The 22,916-nt window shown below is 35.0% G+C and overlaps 1 protein-coding gene across 1 annotated transcript in view; it reads right to left on the reverse strand.

Annotated features, from left to right (window-relative positions):
* Positions 1–1,612: 1,612 nt before the first annotated feature.
* LOC115410304 (metastasis-associated protein MTA3-like) overlaps positions 1,613–22,916 on the reverse strand; it is a 96,769-nt gene continuing 75,465 nt past the window's right edge. Inside the window, exons 18-19 of the mRNA XM_030121905.1 lie at positions 21,176–21,297; positions 1,613–2,144 (exon numbers count right to left, since the gene is read on the reverse strand). Coding sequence (XP_029977765.1) covers positions 1,973–2,144; positions 21,176–21,297 — 294 coding nt within the window. The 3' untranslated portion in view covers positions 1,613–1,972. The remainder of the gene's footprint in view (positions 2,145–21,175; positions 21,298–22,916) is intronic.

Genomic DNA, 22,916 nt, shown 5'->3' on the forward strand with positions numbered 1-22,916 from the left:
ACTAACCTTCTCCCTTCAATTACAAACGAACAAATTTTCAAATCTATGGTCAAAGTGGATATTTTTTGTTTACACTTACCAAACACAGTCTGTTGGAACCCTAAATGTATAAGAAATGACAATATAATGACAATGTATCTGGAATTGTCTTGTTTTTTGTGTAATTAATTAATTAATTCTACTTTTCATATTTTATTTTATTTATTTATTTTTCTTTTTTTTCTTTAGAGAGAGGAGGTCAAAGTCTCTTGGTCTTTTGTGTATGTTTTCTTTATGTAACAATGCATCCATTGTTCACTGTTCAATTGTTTTGTTTATTAACAAAAAAAAAAAAAAAGACAAACTGAAATGTTGAGAATGGAAAGATTGGTCATTGGTCACATACTTGTTACGTGACCACAATGTAATTTAAATGTATGTTGAACTTTTCTCAATATTTCTAAATAAAAATCTGAAAATAAATAAATAAATAAATAAAATAAAATAAAAAAATAAAATAAAATATATATATACACACACACACACACACACACACACACACACATATATATATATATATATACATATACATATGATAAGTTGACAGAGACAATCACAATCCATAACAGACAAACTGTGAGTGTGAAACTGCAGCACTGTGGTTCTGTTTATCTGTCAAATGTTCATTGTGGTCAGTTTCAGATGCTGCAGCTCTTTCATAATTCATAGTTTGAGTTCTTGTTTGTTCAGTATTAATTGTCCTCCTTGTAAATCACAGCTGGACTGACTGGACAGATCCTGACCAAGGAAAATCAAATTCTCCCTTTGTGCAGTAATCTACACCTGGATTTTCTGCCTCTGTCCACAATCATATACATTATATAGACTAAATGTCCTCTAAAATTAAGGTTTATTTGCGACATAGTATAGCAAACTATTACATGATCAAAAACAAATTAATTTTAGTAAAAAAATGTGTGATGTGTGATGAATTTACCCCCATTTAGTTCACAGTTTGGTTGTAATTGTATGAGAAATGTGACCAAAAGCTGATGTTATTGTTCTTTTAAGTGGATATTTTCCTTATAAAGCACAGAAACTTCTGCACTGGGAAACAAATCATGATTAATTTGTTAAAAAATGTCAGGAAATTTCTTATGTAATAAACTGAAACTACTTACTATAAAATGCAGCAGATAAACAAGTTTGATATTTTGCTGTATTTATCTTATAAATACAACAAAAACATTGAGATTTCATTGATCATTGCAGTATTTGACTATTGTAAAGGCTTCATACAAACATGTGTGTGCATTCTCATTTATCCAGGTCATTTTCATTATTAGTGGTTTTTGAATTTCAACAGGACTGGTTTTTGTTCCTTAAAAACATAAAACCCCTCCATGAATGCCTCTGTGAACCTCATACACAGACCCTTACTCATCCCACCCAGGCTGTAAATTATGATCAAATGAAGGCGATCTCATAAAAAGAAGTGGAAATGTGTGGCTTTGTGTTGCGTTATTACATAATGCAGTGTTTTTTTTTACATGAATGTGTAAAAACGTCCCACCCTCCCCCTCCCCCTCCCCCTCCCCCTCCCCCTCCCCCTCCCACTCCCACTCCCACTCCATGCCCCCTCCCAAAAGAACTTTATACAAACTGATAAAACTTCACGACAATTCACCATCAACACAAAGGTCACACAGAGTTCTGTCGTAATGTTCTCTCACGTGTTGTTGGCATGATCTCACGCACACGTAGACGTACACGCCGCCCACCAGGGGTGGGGTGGGGGGTACAGGAGACCCAACACCTGCAGGCGTTGGCCGTCAGGTCAGGTGTTTGTGTGTTTGTATTGCACGGCGGTTCATCACATCTGTCGGTCTCCAGTCCAGAGCTGGGTCAGTGTGGGTGGGATTATTTAGGACTAAAAGCGAAGGGGGGGGTGGGGGGGGTACGAGGGTCGGCGTGGAGGTCCGTGTTGGATCGATCAGTCATGGATCACGATGGGGCCTCGCATCCTCAGGCTGGGGTGAGGGTGGGGCGGGGCCAGGACCAGCCCCTGCGGCGGGCCCTGGGAGACCCTGCGGAGGGTGATCTGCTCACAGGGCTGTCGACAGGCGCGCCTCAGCTGGGACCGGGACAGCATCCGCCTGGCCCTCCTGAGGACACACAAGACAGGACAGGACGCTGTTGGACACAGGCCGCCACAAACAAACGCCATGTTCAGAATAAAAGAACGAAAACAACCCAGTGGGAGGAAATACGACCAAAGACGGAATTATAGGAAAAAAAACGACCACGCCAGATGATGACGATAATTAGCAAGAGCAGAGGGTTTGGGGTTTAGATTGTTTATGAAGGATTTAAAATAAGATAAAAATGATGTAAAAGACAAAAATAGTACAAAAAAATGCAAGAATCCGAAAAAAACAGGATAAAAATAATGTAAAACAAACATGAAAATGACGTAGCACACGCAACAAGAAAAAATGGTGTAAAACAATGTTAAAGACACAAGACGTGGATGTAGTCTGCGATAAACGACCTGTTCACACTGAAAGAAGTAAAACTAAAACAACCCAAAGGAGGAACTATGACCAAAAACGGAATTACAGGAAAAAACGACCACACCAGAGGATGTCGATAATTAGCAAGAGCAGAGTGTTTGGGGATTTAGATTTTAAAAAAACATAAAAGTGATATAAAAGACAAAAATGTTACAAAAGAAACAGGATAAAAAATAATGTAAAACAAGCAAAAATGATGTAGCACATGCAAAAAGAAAAAATGGTGTAAAATAAAAACAATTTTAAAGACACAAGATGTGGATGTAGTCTATGACAAACGAAATATTCAGACTAAAACAATGCAACTAAAACAACCCAGAGAGAGGAAATATGTCCAAAAACAGAAGTGGAAGAAAAAAATGAAAGAAAAAAAAAGATTTAAAAAAATGATAAAAATGATGCAAGAATACGAAAAAAAAAAAAAAAAAAACAGGATAAAAATGATGTAAAACATACAAAATGAAAATACCGTTAATAAGACCAAAAGATATGGCAAAATGAGGAACAAGACAAAAATGTTGTTAAAACACAAGAAAATTACATGCACCAAGACAAACTGGTGTAAGACAAGACGTGGATGTAGTCTACGACAAACGCCGTATTCAGACTAAAACAATGCAACTAAAACAACCCAGAGAAAGGAAAATATGACCAAAAACGGAATTACAGGAAAAAATGACCACACCAGCTGATGTTGATTTTAGCAAGAGCAGAGTGTTTGGGGTTTGGATTAAAAAAAAAGATAAAAATGATGTAAAAGACAAAAATGGTACAAAAGATGCAAGAATACGAAAAAACCCTCCCACAAAATATGCAACAAAATAAAAATGTTGATGCCAATAATTATCAAGATAAAAAACTGAAGTCCTCCTGAATCAAAGTTGAAGAAACCAGACATCAGAGCAGAGGATTATGGGTTCTAGATTATTTATGAATGATAAAAAAAAAACAAAAAAAAACACAATGTCATTGTTGCTGTTTGTCATTACTCTGTTGTTGTTTTTGGTTTGTTTATTTTTTGGATTTTCCTTTTGTTTATGCATTGTTGTTTTTCTTCTCCACAACGTCTTGTTAATGCTAATATTTAAAAAAAAAAAAAAAAGTCATAAAAGACATAACAAAATAAAAATGCAAGAAAATTAAAACACATAAGACAAAAACAATAAAAAAAAAAAGATGCGATTAAAAATAAGGCAAAACAAGCAACAAGATGAAAATGATGTAAAATACGCAACAAGAAAAAAATGTCAAAAGATGCAACAAGATAAAACATTTTGTGAACTACGTAAAAGATGAAAACTACATAAAACACGCAAAAACCCCCAAAAATGGCATAAATGTGTGACATGATGAAAATATAAAATATCATAAAACAAGCAACAAACTGAAAACACACCGCTAGTCAGTTTTGCGATTTATTCCTAATTTTCTGCGGTAATTGACTTAAAATAAAGAAAATGAGTCTGATTTCTTATTGAACAAATAAAACTAAATGTAGTTTCAGGCTGTTATTTTTACAAACACTTAAGAAAAAGCACAAAATTTAAGAAAACTGCACACAACTATAACGATAAAATATTCGTTCAACATCGTAAAGTGCAAAGTAACTATTAAAACAGTAAAACAACCGAACCGTGGATTTATTTGTACGTGTTTTTCGGACAAATGTGGCGGAAAAAGCTTATTTAAGTAAAAAAAAAAACATGTTGGTGAAGTTTGTGGAAATCTTCTCTAACCTTGTGTCGATGGGTTTCTCTGTTTCCATGGTTACGGCAAACAAAACCCAACAACAGCTTTAAATAATGAATCTGAAAAGCCGGGAAGGCTCCAATAACTCTATAATTGAACCTTTAGGTTTTAGAAAATAGCTCTGACCCAGTCTCCTGGTGAACATGCATTATTTATACGACGCTCTGGCGTTTCTCATTATTTCTGGATCCACCTACAGGATTCCACCTCATATCCACACTGCAACAGCCCATAATAGTCACAGCTTCACTGTGATGTAGAATTAATAATGAAGACTGGATATGGATGTTTGTTTTTGAATTATTTATTTATATGCGTTTCGTTCACCGTCCACCACACCGGAGTCAATTACATTAAAAAAAAAAAAAAAAGATGTTCTAGTTTATTTTGTTATTTTGCAGTGATTTCAACAATAAAACGCACACATTTACACTGACTTTTAAAACAAGAGTGTGACTTTTACTTAGTTTATCTACTGGTTGTGTTTTAGATGTTTTTATCCTATTATTTTGTATCTGGTTTTAATCAGTTTTTGAATATTTCCTGTACAATCACTTCTAATAATATGCAATAATCCTGTATAATGTGAATTATGTGCAATAAGTTCATGTAAAATCCTCTGTTTTTACAATAATAATATTTGTTCCAACATAGATGCACTATTTTTATATAGACTTGTTCAAAGGTAATATATACTGTAAACCCTATAACACCAATCGTATCATATATGACACATGAGTTTTGACGCCCTCTACATGATCAGTGTGATATTTTTTTTCCTCAAAAACCTGATGTATACAATTAGATACATGCAATACACAGATAATCCACCAGGGGGAGGAGTTCATTCACCAGAGGCCTTTCCAGTGACACTACAAGACTGTCATTAATGAGGAAGAACTGGGACCATTTACAAAAGGAATTAACCATTTATTAGACATGTTTGTGTTATATTAGGTTTTTTGTTTGTTGAAAAATCATATTTGAGCATTGAGATACAAAATTGAAACTCATACATGGAAACTGATGTTTGAAAAAATAAAAAATAAAAAAATAATAATAATAAAAAATTATTTTTTTTTTTGGTTGTTCCGAAGGACCAATAAAGGCTCCAGTTTCAAAGACCTGGAATTTTCTGTCAATGATTTAATGGCTCACGCTTTAGAGCAGGGGTGTCAAACTCATTTTAGTTCAGGGGCCACATCCTCCCAGTATGATCTGAAGTGAGCCAGACCAGTGAATTAACAACATAATAATATATAAATAATGCCAACTCCAAACATTTCAATGTGTTTTATAGTGAAAAAAAGTAAAATTACATGATGGAAATGTTTACATCTATAAGCTGTCCTTTTACAAATGGGAATAACATGAACAACCATGAAAAAAATGAAATTTATTAAGAAAAATAAATGCAATTGTAACTCTATTTTGCCTCTGCTTATCATTTGTAAAAGTGTGTTACAACTTACAGATCATGATGGATCTGCAAACTTACAAAATCTTCTAGTAATTGCCAGAATATTAGTAAAATTGCACTTACTTCTCTTGAAACATTTTTAGTTTTTCATATTTTTTGTGAAAGGCTAGTTTGTAAATGTGCACATTTTCATGTAATATCACTTTTTTACACTAAAACAGAGGAAAAATTTGGAATTGTCATTATTTGTAGGTTTTTATGAGTGTATTTTACTGATCGGACCCACTTGAGACTAAACTAGGGCTTTTTATGGCCCCTAAAGTAAAACCATTGACTGTTCATATCTTCAGTGTAATTTTTGTATTTCACACATTCATCCACGGGCCGGACTGGACCCTTTGGTGGACCAGATTTGGGCCCCGGGCCACATGTTTGACACCTGTGCTTTAGAGGGTTAATACTGTGTCTATTAACATTTAATGTCTATTTTATTTCATTATACTTTTAGCTCTATTGTTAGTTTACTTGTAAAATGTTATATCCTATTTTCTTATTTTATTTTTTGTACTTTTATATTTGTTTTATTCTTATTTTCTTACATATATATATATTTTTTTATTACCCCGCGCCCTGAAGGAGAGGCTAGGGCTATTGTTTTTGCTTCAGTTTCTTTGTTTGTTTCTTCGAACCAAATTGGGTTTATAGATTGCTTTTGACCCAGAACAGATCTGATTACATTTTGAGAAAAGTAGGTCAAAGTTCAAAATTTTATTTATTTATTTATGTTTTTTACATCTTTTTCTCTCATTTACTTATATTGGGCGAAATTTCACATCTATAAAAACATCAATTTTGTTGCAATTTCCTTCAAACTCAGCACATATATAGAGGCAGTTGATATGTTGACATCAGCACACACAGACATGATGACATCAGCTGGATCGATGACAAAATAAGATACAATATGTGTGAGGGGCGGGGCTTGTTGTCCCTGGAACCACTTGTTCATACTGTTGTTGTGTTTCCGTCCAGTACTGTTCTTTATTATTATTATCATCATGATTTTGTCCAATAAAAGTTGCATTCATTCAAATTTGCTCTGATTTGACACTATATAAATAAAATTAGATTAGATTTTGATCAGATCTGATCTTTCATGCAGTCATATTTAACATTTGTTTCTACCGTTCTTCATAAATGGTGACGTTTTAATGCTGTTTTCCATCTAAACTAACATGTCTGTGCCTGTGATTAGTGACTAAATGTGTTTCAGTTGTACTCACTTGTATTTTCCACCTCTCCAAAGCCTAAAGTTTGCTGTATATCAAGGTTTTTCTTATATTTTTTTTTACATTTTCACTCGGGTTATTTTAGCCACAAAGTGAAAATGTGAATAAAATCATAGACCTTCAGCCTTCATGAGTGACAGGCTGATAAAACTAATCTGTAAAACACATCTCCAGGGTTTTTCATGCTTCATAAAGGGGATCGGTGGAAATTTCTAGCCGACGTTGTGACTGACACCAGCCAGCAGCACTAAACCCAGACCAGGGTTCGGTCTGAGAAGAGCTGGACGCTAATGGAATCCACTGGAGACAAATGTGAGAGTCCTAACCAGCACGTAAAGGTGATTAGTCACATTTCCCTTCAGGCAGTGGAGGAAAAAACACACTTTCAGATTTAATGCACAGCCAAACCCGAACACTGCCTTCCTCTGTCTGCAGATCAGAACTGGTTCCACTGATGTTCTGCTTTTAACAGAAAAAAACACATCAGTTCCTTCAGATCTGATGAAATGACACTGATCATAAAGTGTTGAATTATTCTGCAGTCTCTGGAAGAATAAGATGGACTGTAAACGTTCATGACGGAACAGGAACCAGGAGAACACATGTGGCTCTGGGGAATTATCTAAAGCACAAGGGTCAAACATAAACCGGCCCCCCAAAGGGTCCAGTCCAGCCCATGGGATGACTTTATGAAGATATAAATAATAAAGAACGTTAAAATCATTTTAGTTCAGCTTCCACATACAGAAAAATATGATCTGCAGTGGGTCAGTCCAGTAAAACACTGTCAGAATAACCTATAAATAATAGCTACAAATTTTTCCCTTTGTTTTAATAAAAAAGAAAAAAGTAAATTTACATGAAAATGTGTAAATTTACAAACTATTCTTTCACAAAAATGTGAATAACCTGAACAAATATGAACAACATGAAATGTTTTAAGAGAAATAAATGTAATTGCACCAATATTTTGCCTGTTATTAAATGTTTTTGTGTGTTTGTAGATCCACTGTGATCTGTACGTGATAATGAACATGTGTAAATGATAAACTGAGGCAGAACATTGTCAAAATTACACAAATTTTTCTCAGTAAATTTCAGTTCATTCATGGTTGTTCATGTCATTCAAATGTTTTTAAACGGTAGTTTGAAGATTTCAACATTTTCATAATGTAATTTTATTTTTTTTCACTGTAAAACATAGAGAAAAGTTTGAAGATGACATTACTTACATATGAAGTATTGGTTGAATTCAAACCAAATTGGGTTTATAGATTCCCAGTGACCCAGAATAAATGTGATTACATTTTAGGGAAAGTAGGTCAAAGTTCAAAATTTTTTATGAATTTTTAAAAGCTTTTTTTTTTCTCCCATTGACTTATAATGGACAAAATTTGTCTATGTTGTCTATGTCTATGCTGACATCAGCACATGCACAGACGAGATGACATCAGCTGGATCGATGCCAAAATAAGCTACAATACATGCGAGGGGCGGGGCTTGTTGTGTCTGGAACCACTGGTTCAATTTAGTTCAATCATTTCAGTTCTGGTTCCACATTCAGACCAGTTCAGTATCATTATAATAACCAGTAAATTATGACAACTACAGCTGTTCTCTTTGTTTTAGTTTTCAAAAAGTAAAATTACATGAAAATGTTTACATTTACAAATTATCCATTCACAAAAAATATGAACTACATGAACTGTGAGTGTAATTTTATCAATATTCTGCCTGTTACTAAATGTTTTGTGTATTTGTAGATCCACTGTGATCTGTAAGTTAAAATGAACATGTGTCAATGATAAACTGAGGCCGAATATACTGGGTTACAAAAAAATGTTTTTTGCAAGTTGTCTAGGTTTTTTCAACTGAATTCGGACCATTTTGCACCGCTAAATCCAAAAATGACATCTGTTTTTCTCAATCAGGTCAGGTTGTTTTGCTAATTTGATTTTGAAAAATTTGATCTTCTCACAAAACTTTATCTTGGTCACCAAGTTTAATACCAAAATAAGATTGGTAAGCACACTTTATGAAACTTGTGACCTGATTCCTGTTAGGTACAATGGTGTATTCACCGCAGATGTAGCAGAATACGTCAGGCTTATTTTTGCAAGATCTTCTAGTCGAAGCCATTTCATTCACCTGTAATATTGAAAAAAACATTAATCATAAATTGGCAAAAGTAAAATCTTCAGAACTCGTTTATTGCAAGAAATATGAAAGAATTTTGTATCATATGACGTGAAAATGCCCATAAATGTAAGCAAAAATGTTAAAAAGACAATATGTAGCATAGTTCAGAAAGTTGACCTGATTGAGCAAAATTAATGTGATTTTTGGATTCAGCACACCAAAATGATCCTAAATCAGCTCCAAAAACTTTAACAATAAATTTGTTGTTGACCAGTGTTATTATTAAAATTACCTTCTTCTTTTTTTTTTTTTTTTTTTTAAGAAATCTCCGATGGTTCATGTTATTCACATTTTTTAAAGGATAGTGTGCAGATATAAACATTTTCTGTTTTATATTTTTTAATAATCTTTTTACACATTTTCAGTACACATGTCCTCTCAGCACAGATACAAGCATATGTCCAATTTTCTAGTTTAAAAAAAAAAAAAAAAGGGAGAAAAGTAGTACCCCACCCCTCCCCCACCCACACTGGTCCACATTCACTTAATTACGAGCGTTATAGCTGTTCTATTCTGTTCTGTTTTCTATAGATGTTTGATCAAAGTACGACAGGAAAGGCTTCCATGTAATGTACAGTTTCTCATTTGATCATAAACATTTTCCTTCTGTAATTCTAATTTTTTCACTCTTAATCATAGAGAACATTTTGCCGTTGACATTATTATTATATTATTGTGTTCTTATTCTACTGGTGCGGTCCACCTGTGACGCAGACGAACCCGTGGATGTGTGTTCAGTGACTGTGAAGAACACTAGAAGCACAGGAAGGATGGACCGTACGTGCAGATGACGGTCCAGAAGCAGCAGAACAGACTGTGGTGAATTATCTAAAGCTGTGTTTGTGTGTTCAGCTGCAGCCGTGTGGATCTGAGTCAACATGTCCAGGAAATCCACACTCAAACACGTCCAGCCGCCTCATTTACATCCACCACTCGGGCTTTGTCTCATCCTCCTCCATCCCTTCATCCTTCTGATGCTTCGGCTGCTTCTGTTTGATTCACGTTCAACTGTTCAAGTCGTCCGTCTGTCTCAGTCCATCTGTCTCAGTCTGGATCAGTCACTTACATTAATCACATACAGGTTTTTTGGTTTTTTTCTTTGTTTTTTATGGCGGTAAAAGCCCGTAACTGTTCACCAACTTTAAGAACGTCAATCACACTCTAAATATTTAGATGGAGCAGAAGTCAGAGCTCAGTGGGTTTAGTGTCACTGTTTATAATAGATGTAACTACAGGACAGACCATAATAGTTGATCACAATCTGTAACTGGATGAGGAAAAGCATGAACACGTCCATCTGCAGCGTTTACATGAAATAAGCCAATGTTTGGTTGAATTTCCAATTTATTTATTTTTTTTGTTGCAATTTTAAACCTAGAATTTTCAACATCTTCTCTTCTATTTATTGTTTATTCTAGAGTACAGTGTTTGTTTGTGATAATTTAGTTTTCTTATTCTCTCACTGCTTCTTCTTCTTCTTCTTCTTCTTTCTATCTACAGTGGTATGGAGAGACATTTGTGTCTTTATTAATCAATCAAATAGAATAGATTTGCAACCAAAAAAAGAGATCTGAGAGCAAAAGACAATAAGTGGCAATCAAGACCTCATTACAGCCACTAACTATTATTCAAAAAAGAGCAATACGGATTATTCATAATGTTGGCTACCAGGAACACACAAACTCATTATTCTTACAGTCAAAATTACTCAAGTTCATAGACATTGCGGACAATCAAACAGCTCAAATAATGTACAAAGCTAAAAATAATCTTTTAACAACAAATATACAGAAATTATTCAGTATTCATGAGGGGGGTTATAATTTAAGGGGGAAAATTAACTTTAAAATTCCCTTAATACGCACGACTAGGAAGGGTATATGTATGTATAGGTGTGTATGTGTGTATGTATATACAGTTTGTAGGTGTATATGTATGTATAGATCTGTGTATGAATGTGTATTTACATATATGTGTTATTGTATTATGTGTTTATGTAAATCATATTATATTTGTTCATAATACTATAAAGCCAGAAACCTAATTATTTACTAGTAAGTATCAGTCATATTATGGCATAGTGTATAGATATGATTAGACGAGGAAGGTTATTCAAATATGTATTATATGTCTTATGTTTAAGTGTTTTGTTTATTTATTTTCTTCTGTTTGACATTCATGTTCGAAATAAATACATCAATCAATCAATCAATCAAAAAAAGAGATAATTTTGCTTGAAAATCAGTCCTCTTTGCTTGCGAGTTCAAAAGCAGTTATATACACCCGGGGGGGGGGGGGGGGGGGGGGGTCCATAACTAACAAAAGTGAAATTTTACATTCTTTCAATGTCCAACTCCCAGGTTCTATTCCTCTATTCTCCAGCGGATCTTCCAAATTCCATACTTTTCCATACTTTCCATACTTGCGTAGGAACCCTGTTATTAATAAGTGATTGTTTCTGTAATTAAATAATTATGGAATTTTTAAAGACATGATCATAACGAACATAAACTTTTTTTTTTTACTTTTAATAAACATCTATGCGTGTATGTGTATCTTTTAATTCTACTTTCTTTTTAATCTAACTTATTCTTAGCTACTTATACTTTGCATTTATTTATTTACTGATTGTTGATGTGGTATCTATCTATCTATCTATCTATCTATCTATCTATCTATCTATCTATCTATCTATCTATCTATCTATCTATCTATCTATCTATCTATCTATCTATATCCCACAGACTTCAAAAGTCCCTCAATTATATATTAACCCACGGTTAAATAACAGTAACATGTAGTCCAGACTTTCTGCAGGTGTCAGTAAATCTAATTTAATGTCCTTTTTAATGCCACTTTAAACTACTTTAATGCCCATGTCCAACTGCAGATACAGTTTTACATACAGTTTTATGTCAGTTTACCGTCCACAGGCTTTAACCAGGTTCTGAATAGTTCCTCCTCCGATCACTTCCGCTCAAACTTACATTTTCCCATTTTTCCCACATTTGCTAATATTCCCTCCGTTCTTCCACCACAGCATGAACACACTCACAGCAGGTTGTATTCCAAACATCCGGTGTTGTGACTTTGTGTTTTGGCCATAAACAATAGTGAATTAAAGGGTTCCACCTGTCAATCATCACACTATACTTCAGATCAAAATTACTAAATGTTTATATAATCAAAATAAATCGTGAATAACAGTATTTTTTTTTCCATCAAGTGAATTTAATTTTTGAATACCTCTGGACATCGAATTTAATGCTTTTTAAAGCCATTTAAGGCCTTAATTTACACAAAATCTATTTAATGACTTTTTAATGGCCTGTATAAACCCTGTAATCTGTAATGGATTACAGTTTGGAAGTAACTTGCCCAACACTGGTCACGACCCACCCGTTGAGAATCACTGCTATAGTTTTTTTTTTATTCACAGGTTAATCTGTGCGACACAAACTGCTTCCTGCATCACACTGAACACCAATCATGACAAAGACGAGGGCCAAATGGGAACTTCCTGTCACGCCTTATCAGCAGCAGCAGCGTTTCTATTAACAGCTTCAGTTTCAGGGAGCGGGGACGTCTAATACGGCCGAGAGGAAGTGGTGATCGCACGGGAGTCGTGGCTCTCACATGAACACAGCGGCTCATGTCGATCTTGTGGTAAGTGAGTGCAGACACGGTTAATGTGGTAATGATATTTCCACTCAGGGCCCAGCGCTGCCTGGCTCCTCACAGGCCCATCTGCACCAGTTAGAGGCTCTAATTTTAGCCCCAGCGGTACGAGGGCCACTGTGAGAGCACAGTTAGGCCAGTCATTTAGACCCAGGCCTAATGGACCCACATCTGTCTGCCTCACATACAAAACATACAAGGCTTGGACTCATTACCTCTGCATACGACACACTGGGAGTCTGTTAGACAAAGAAAAGCAGCAGACTGGACGTACGCCTGCGTGGGCATTGTTTATTCAACTCTAAAGTAACGGCTACAAACACATCAGAAATCCCCCGCTGCCTCAGCTTTTGGATCGGCTCAGCGTGGATCTGAAACTCTCTGTTTCATAAATTAAATAAAGCGCTGCTGCAACTAAAGGCTATTTTTAATATCAATTAGTAATGAGTTGATTATTAATGTGTCTGACCTATAAATGTCTAAAAATACTAAATAAATAAATAAATAGAAATAATGAAATGATAATAATAATATGATAATACTAATACCAATTAAATAAATAAATAAAAATACCAAATGAATAGATGAATAATAGAAATAATGAAATGATAATAATAATATAACAATAAATAAATAATACCAGTAAATAAAATAATAAATTAAAAAAATACTAAATAAACAAATAAAGTGGGGGAAAAACCTCAGATCTTTTGCTGACTAAATTGACTAAAATGATCTTTGATTGTTAATTTATACATGGGTCAGGTTTAGTGGTTATGGAGCTCCAGTTTTGCTCTTCAATGGGCTGTAACTCTTAAACTAAAAAAAACCTACAACATTCTCTTACACATATTTCTGTAGGTATTAGGAAGTACGTTAACCCTGTAAAGGTGGTGATTTGCCAAACTTAATTTTTTTTTGTGAAAATTTGAAAAAAATGCTCAGTTATGGAGCTACAGAAAGGATACATCAGGTTTTTCTATGGTTTACGCAAAACTGCATAACATGCTGTTCTTACTCAAATATTGTTACAAATTGGCATGGATATGCTACATTACATATTTATCAATTGAAAATTGGAAAACAGTTTCAAAAAATAGAGATTCTAAGCTAAAAAATGAGTCCATGCAGTAAATCCTAAGAGCTACTTTGATTTTTACCATACATGTTCACTTTCCCTTGACCTGACCCATATATATGTCACAGTAGAGATTGAAATCCAGTAGGATTCGTAATCCTACTAGGACAGATAGGAATTTTAGTTTGTCCTAGGACAAACTCAAATCCTACAAGAAATTAGGATCTGAACAAGGGTTACATATGTTTGCAACTATTGTACACTAGTGAGTAGCACATTTAAGTCTTAGAAAAAGTCTTTGAAGAAAATATACGATGTTAAAGTTGGCATTGGCATTTTGCTGCCCCCTGGTCTAGATGGTAGGGTTGGAATTCCAATCTTCAGATCCTAATTTCTTGTAGGATTTGAGTTTGTCCTAGGACACACTAAAATTCCTATCTGTCCTAGTAGGATTATGAATCCTACTGGATTTCAATCTCTACAGTGACATATATATATATATATATATATATATATATATATATATATATATATATATATATTATATATATATATATCTTTTTTTTTTTTTTTTTTTTTTTTTTACACTAAAACAAAGAGAACTAGAAGCACTCGGAGAGCGCAGACCTCCACCAAGGCTGATCAGTGGCCCCCCCCGTGGGCCCCCCCCATGCCAAGGAGGTTATGTTTTTGCCAGGGTTTGTTTGTTTGTCTGTTTGTTTGTTTGTTTGTTTGTCTGTCCGTTAGTGTGCAACATAACTCAAAAAGTTATGGACAGATTTTGATGAAATTTTGTGGTCTGCACCCCCCCCCCCCCCCCCCCCCCCCCCCCCCCCCCCCCGGGCCCCCCCACCCCCGATCACCACCAAAATGTAATCATTTCTTCCTTATCCCATTTTCAACAAACCCTGAAAATTTCATCAAAATCTGTCCATAACTTTTTGAGTTATGTTGCACACTAACGGACAGACAAACAGACAGACAAACATAACCTCCTTGGCGGAGGCAAAAATGTGGAGTTGTCATTATTTAAAAAAAAACAACTAATTTCTATTAAAAAAATTACTAAAAAAAATTTTCTTTAATGATTCAGTTATAATTAAAACACCACACACTTTTCCTATAAAAATCCAGTTCAAATAAAATGCAGGATATAATATCTGAGAGGGCAGATCTTGATTGACCCGATCATGTGACTACACTTCAGCCTACTCGGACACAGTCACAGTCACAAAACAGACTGAACTGAGAATGGACAGATTTCTTCACCTGCCTGGTCCCACTAAGACATCTAAGAGAAACTGACAAGAGACACCAAAAAGGTGCATTGTAGACATTATATAGACTAAATATCGTCTAAAATGAACGTTTATTTGCAACATAGTATAGCAAACTATGACATGATCAAAAACAAGTTAATTTTAGCAAAAAAAAGTCTTTGTTTTGAATGTCTTGTGATGTTAAAATGGAGTCACAAGTCTAAAAAGGTTGGAAACCACTGACTTAGAATCTCTCACAGCGTTCATTTTTCTATATTTGCAGTAGATGGTCTCCTCCTCAGTAAAGGCTGGTGTATAACAGCGTCTGAACCCCTCCCTGCCTCTGGGCTAACGTACAAAAACCATCTGTAACCTCATTCTGCTGTTCCCACTGTTTCCTCTACATTATAGACAAACATGAACTCCAACATGAACCTGTCCGACCACAGGAGGCCAACAACCCATTCTGTAGAGTGTGTATCAGATACACCACCATGGGCTGGAAACCAACTACCAATGTGGAAACTGTAGGAAATGTAAATGTAATAAATAAATAAATAAATAAATAAATAAATCTGTCTGTCTGTCTGTCCGTCTGTCTGTCTGTCTGTCTGTCTGTCTATCTATCTATCTATCAATCTATAACAGAAGGTCCAAATCCACTCCCAAAATATTGTTTTCCAGCTCTGCTTTGACAATAAAATGACAAACGTCGACACAGACAGATGACAAACAAAAAAACAAAAGACACTTAAAGACAAAACTGAGAACATGTGAAAAAATATTGAATGTTTTCCAGTTTGGCTCTAAGTCACTGTCATCATGTTGGTTTATTCTGTTTTGTCTTTGGTTGTTTTTACTCTTAGATTGTGTGGTATTTGATTTTGTAAAGAACCTTGTAACTCCAGTTCTGCTGCACTATCATTATTATTATTATTATTATTATTATTATTATTATTATTATTATTATTATTATTATTATTATTATTATTATTATCAGAAGTGGTGAAAATTTTGTGTAAGATCTGCTGTATAATAAAGGAATAGAAGCCAGGAGTCGGACGTTGAAAGCATGTTAAGTTTCACTTTCATTTCACGCCAGCGTTAGTTATATTAGCTCTGGACCACACCCCAACATATATAACTGCTGCCCCTACCCCACGTCACCCCCCCACCCCCACTGCTCCAACAAATCGATAAGATACTGAATCTTGTAAAGGGCCACAACTTTTAGCTTTCATGGGGCCCACAGTTGTTAGCAGCACCCCAGATTATTATTACTATGCTATTAAATATTTATATATATATCTATATATCTATATATCTATATATCTATATATATATATATATATATATATCAACATTGATTTTTTTTAATCCATGTCTATGATTTGAAATGTTCTGCCTCTAAATTTCTAAGATATTTTTCATGCTCTGCCTGTAAATAATAAAATTCTACCACAACTAACCATCTACTTTCATAACATCTCACTTAATTTTTAAGGAAATATTGATGTTTATAAACTACATGGACATAAATATTGGGACACATCATGTCTATAGCTGTCAGATGTCCTGTTCATGAGGATTTGAGATAAAAACATCAATACTTCCTTAAAAACCCCTTAACCCAGCTATGGGTTTAGAGTTTCAAAGCTTTATAAAAAAATTAAAAAAAAAATTAATTAAAAAACAGTCTACCACAAAGGATATTCTATCATTTACAAAAAAAAATGCATCTGAAAAAAACAGTTGCACCATGATGTTTCACATAAAGGCAATGATTGAATTACAAACAGCCCAAACTTGTGTTTTCCTGGGTCTCAGGAGGCTAAAGTTTGTCGTTAGATTTTTCTTCCTCAGTGAGATGTGAAGAAAGTAGATGGTTAGATGTGGCAGAATATTATTATTTACAGTCAGAGCAGGAAAAATATTTTAGAAATTTAGAGGCAGAACATTTAACCCCTGTAGAATGCGATCCATTAAATCATTGACAGAAAATTCCAGTTCTTTGAAACTGGAGCCTTTATTGGTCCTTCTGAAGAACCAAAAACATTTTTTTTCAAATATCAATTTCCATGTATGAGTTTCAATTTTGTATCATATTTGATTCATTCATTCATTCATTCATTTTCTGAACCCGCTTTATCCTCACTAGGGTCACGGGGGTCGCTTGGAGCCTATCCCAGCTACATAGGGGCGAAGGCGGGGTACACCCTGGACAAGTCACCAGTTCATCTCAGGGCTGAACATATAGAGACAAACAGTCACCCTCACATTCACACCTATGACCAATTTAGATTAACCAATTAACCTATCAATGCATGTGTTTGGATGGTGGGAGGAAGCCGGAGTACCCGGAGAGAACCCACGCAGACACGGGGAGAACATGCAAACTCCACACAGAAAATATTTGATCCATCGGGTTTCAATTGTCAAATATTATTATTTTTGAACAAAGAAAAACATAATATAACACAAACATGTCTAACAAATTGGTTAATTCCTTTTGTAAATGGTCCCAGTTCTTCCTCATTAATGACAGTCTTGTAGTGTCACTGGAAAGGCCTCTGGTGAATGAACTCCTCCCCCTGGTGGATTATCTGTGTATTACATGTATCTAATTGTATACATCAGGTTTTTCATAACAAATAATATGACACTGATCATGTAGAGGGGTCAAAACTCATGTATCAAATATGATACGTTTGGTGTTATAGGGTTAAAATCAGAGTCATGGATAAAAAAATAAAAAAAATCGATGTTGAGAGAAATTAACCCTTTCATGCACAAATTATGAAAACCTTAGTTTTTTTAATGAACCGATTTTTTTTTATGGAGTTACACAAATGTCCACTCAGCTGGACACCATGTGTTTAATTTTTAAAGCAAAGAAACATGTTTTTAAAAACCATCATCAGAAAGTGATAAACTGTGTAAAAATTATGAAATAAAAACATTTTTAATGCAGCTAATCTAAGGTTTTCTCACATTTTAACAAACTCTAATACTAGCTATTACTCACTTCATTGGGTTATATGAAAAAAAACAACCCTTTTTGTTTAAGAAAACTGTTAATAAGAGTCTTATAACGATTAGAAATTAATTTAAACTCATACATGTTAGTGCAGATCAGGCTTATCAAGAACAGCACAGTTACAGTCATGGTATGAACTGAAACCCATGAATGTACAAGAGAACAGCTGGAGAACAGCCGTCCACTGGAGTGACCACGATGCATGAAAGGGTTAAATATTCTGAGATAAAAACATCAATATTTCCTTAAAGTTGAATTCACTTTTGTCTACATAGAGGGTATGCACATGACGTCAGCGCTAGCAGAAGTCACTGCGGTTCCGCCCACTGAGTGGCAGACAGAGGGAGATGAGTAGTGGCTTTGTCTTGAATACTGCGAAAACTGTAGAACAATCTAAAAAACGGGGCAGAGCTGTTGTGCCATTGATCGCACAAATAGGTTTAAAAAGCACTGGGAGCTATCGTTTTAGCGGAGACCTAAAGCCAAAGACAGAAGAAGCAGATGGATCGCTACAATTCAGAGAAAGAACTGGAATCCAGGCAACGAAACCTGGATTTGTGTCAGCTAACGTTCATTTATGCTGTGTTCTTGTGTAAAATCATACCTTAAATTACATGTTGTTTTGGCTAACGTTCCTTCTTAGTAAAGCTCTTAATGTTAGCATCTGTCCTTTAGTTCTATGTTTCATTACTGAAACGTTTGTGTCTTCAGTTGTGTGATTCTGAACCTTGTGTTCTACATGATTTGTAAACTAGCTTAAACTGAGGCTAACCTAGTTTTCCAAATCAGGGGCTCGTCTAGCACAAAGCTGTTGGATCTGTGTTGGATCCAGTATTTGATGTGAACTCTCCTTAAATCTCCACAGTACCAGTAGATCATCCACTCACTTGGGTCAGTACTAAGGGTTCAACTGCAGTAAATCAGTAGTGAACTGTGAGCACTACTGCTGGGCCTTTACCGCAGAAATCACCTCCAACAAAATATGTCTGCACTGACATAAAACCTCCAAAACAATAGTATGTTGAACTAGAAGCACTCGGAGAGCGCAGACCTCCGCCAAGGCTGATCAGTGCCGCCCCCCCCCCCCCCCCCCCCCCCCCGCGAAGGAGGTTATGTTTTTGCCAGGGTTTGTTTGTCTGTCTGTTTGTCTGTCTGTTTGTCTGTCTGTCCGTTAGTGTGCAACATAACTCAAAAAGTTATGGACAGATTTTGATGAAATTTTGTGGTCTGCGCCCCCCCTGTGGGCCCCCCCACCCCCGATCACCACCAAAATTTAATCATTTCTTCCTTATCCCATTTCCAACAAACCCTGAAAATTTCATCCAAATCTGTCCATAACTTTTTGAGTTATGTTGCACACTAACAGACAGACAAACAGACAGACAGACAAACAAACCCTGGCAAAAACAGAACCTCCTTGGCGGAGGTAATTAAAGCACTCACCAGCTGGAATCCTCTAATTAACCAGGACCAGGATGGACACAACTCTGGGTCTTTTGGATGCTTTCAGCCTTTGAACTCAGGTTCATATAAATGTCAGGATACATGATTTCTGTCACAGATCAGTGTTGGTAGAGCACTTGTTGTTTGGTAGCTTGTACGGATCCATGTCCAGTCCAACTGTCTTTAACCCTTTCACGCATTAATTGTGAGAACCTTAGTCAACATATTTTTCTTCAGTGTTTTTATTCCTCCTTAGGCATGAAAAAAACAATGCGATCAAGTTTTTTTTTTTTCTGTGGAGTTACAAAAATATCCATGCATTTAATTTTTGAAGTGAAGAAACATGTTTAAAACCCAATATCAGAGAGGGATATGAAAACAATGAAATAAAACTAGAAGCACTCGGAGAGCACAGACCTCCACCAAGGCTGATCAGTGCCCCCCCCGTGGGCCCCCCCCACGCCAAGGAGGTTATGTTTTTGCCAGGGTTTGTTTGTCTGTCTGTTTGTTTGTTTGTTTGTCTGTCTGTCTGTCTGTTTGTCTGTCCGTTAGTGTGCAACATAACTCAAAAAGTTATGGACAGATTTTGATGAAATTTTCAGGGTTTGTTGGAAATGGGCCCCCCCCGTGGGCCCCCCCACCCCCGATCACCACCAAAATTTAATCATTTCTTCCTTATCCCATTTCCAACAAACCCTGAAAATTTCATCAAAATCTGTCCATAACTTTTTGAGTTATGTTGCACACTAACGGACAGACAAACAAACAAACAAACCCTGGCAAAAACAGAACCTCCTTGGTGGAGGTAAATATGTTTAATGCTGCTAATCTGATGTCTTCTCACATTTTAACATATTCTAATGCTAGTAATTCCTCACTTCATCGAGATAATATGCAAAAAAAACCTTCTTGTCTGACAAATAACAATTGATTTACACTCAAACATGTTAGTGCAGATCAGGTTTATCAAGAACAGCAAAGTTACAGTAATGGTCTGAATGTCAGTGTATGAGATGGTGCATAAGTGTCCACTGTGTTGGCTGATATGGAACTAAAACAACTAAACCCATGAATATAGAAGAGAACAGCTGGAGAAGAACTGTCCACTGGAGTGACCTGTGCATGAAAGGGTTAATTTCATGTTCTATTCCACATTTTCCCGGTCTGGCTGTAGTTACTGCTATGCTCCGCCATGTTGAGCCGGTTTGTTTTTGCCACTCAGTCTGACTGAGAGGGGCGTGGCCTAGGGGGGAAGTGACATCACGTGCATACCCTCGATAGTGTAACTTAAAGTTGTGTCTGTGTGTTCTAAACCTGTCGGTATATTTCGGTGTTTCCATCTGTTTTTCGGCGCCACTTCTGAAGTCACAGCAGCGTGAACATGTTAACGACATGTTTTCCCGTCACGGTTCAGTTCCCCTGAGTGGCCACCGGGGGGGGGGGGGGGGGGGGGGGGGTCAGTGCCACTTACCTGGTCTCCCGGGTGACGAGGAAGAAGCTGTCATCGGGAGCGTCGATCCAGTTGGGGCGTCGCTTACGGATCATCACTCCGCCCCGGGTGCCTCCACTGCTGCTGCTGCTGCGACCGTTGTGCTGTCGGAAAGAAACCACGTATGAGACGATAACAGACACGAACGCAGGCGCTCACTTTAAACACTGATAAATACAACACTAGCACATCTATACGACATGACTCACAGCTTCCTTTGTCACACGTGTCTGTGTTCGGCAGTTTTTTTTTAATAATATTCAACAATTACATCATTTTAATCGATTATAATTGTTTTAAATTAAATATTTGTCATATGTTCTGACACAAATAAACATGTTTTTCAGTAAGAATTCAGGTTGAACTCTGCTCTTTTACTCCGATTTTGGATCAAAATAAAGAAAAATTAAAAAAAAAAAAAGAGTATTAAATCATTTTTGATGTCTTTTTAGTTTTTAAGACATTTTTATTTTCCCAAACTTTTTCAACTCTAGACACAAAAATGATCAATTTTATGTCTCGTCAGGATCTAAATGTACAAAAAAATACATCTTGAATTTGCATTAAAGTGTTTGAATCTTTTTTTATTTTTTTTTACATCATTTATGTCATTTTAGCTCTTTTAAATAACACTTTTTTTTTTTTTTTTTTTTACGTCTGGTTGCATCTTTTACTTTTAAATCCTTTACATTTTAGTTGCTTTTTCTTTTTTTCTTTTTTTTTTACATTGTTTTAAATTTTTTTAATCATTCTTGTCATCTTGTTGCTTTTTTTCTGTCATTCTTTATCTTGTTGGATCTTTTATTTCATCTTCATCTTGTAAAACCATTAACTTTTACATTTTTTACTTTATTTGCATCTTGTCACATCTTTTTCATCTTCTTGCTTTTTTACATTAGTCTTTACCTTGTGGCATCTTTTACTTCACCTTCATCATATATTAGTGACATTTTATTCATCATTACATTTTTATTTTCTTTATTTGCATCTTGTTACATTTTTATGTCTTTTTTTTTTTATCTTGTTGCATCTTTAACTTTATTGTCTTTTGCATCTTGTTACATCTTTTATTCTTGTCATTTGTTGCATTTTATGTCATTATTTATTGTGTTGCATCTTTTACTTCATCTTCATCTTCATTTTGTTACATCTTATATTTTTACAGTTTTTACGTTGTTTTTTTTCCCCATCTTTTGCATTCTTGTCATGTTGTTACATTTTTATGTCATTGTTCATTTCATTAAATCTTTTTCTTCATTTTCATGTTATATTTTTACATGTTTTATGTTGCTGCTAAACTTGTTACATTTTTAATTTCTTTATTTGCATCTTGCACTTTTTTTTAAATATAATTCTTTATCTTGTTGCATCTTTTATTTTATCCTCTTGTGACATGTTATATATTTTTATTTTATTTTATTTTTTTATATCTTGTTACATCTTTTACATTATTGTCATCTTGTTGCATTTTTATGTCAGTTTATTTCATTATATCTTTCATTTCATTTTCATCTTACATTTTTTACACTTTTTATGCTGTTATTTTCTTTATTTGGATCTTGTTACATTTTTATGTCATTTTTTGTTGTTGTTGCATCTTTAACTTTATCCTGTGCATCTTGTTACATGTTATATTTTTACCTTTTTTCATCTTTTTTATGTCGTTTATTTCATTACATCTCTTACTTCATTTTCATGTTATCTTTTTACATTTTTTACGTTG

This window comes from Sphaeramia orbicularis, chromosome 19 (genome assembly GCF_902148855.1).
Source record: "Sphaeramia orbicularis chromosome 19, fSphaOr1.1, whole genome shotgun sequence".
Lineage (NCBI taxonomy): Eukaryota > Metazoa > Chordata > Actinopteri > Kurtiformes > Apogonidae > Sphaeramia > Sphaeramia orbicularis.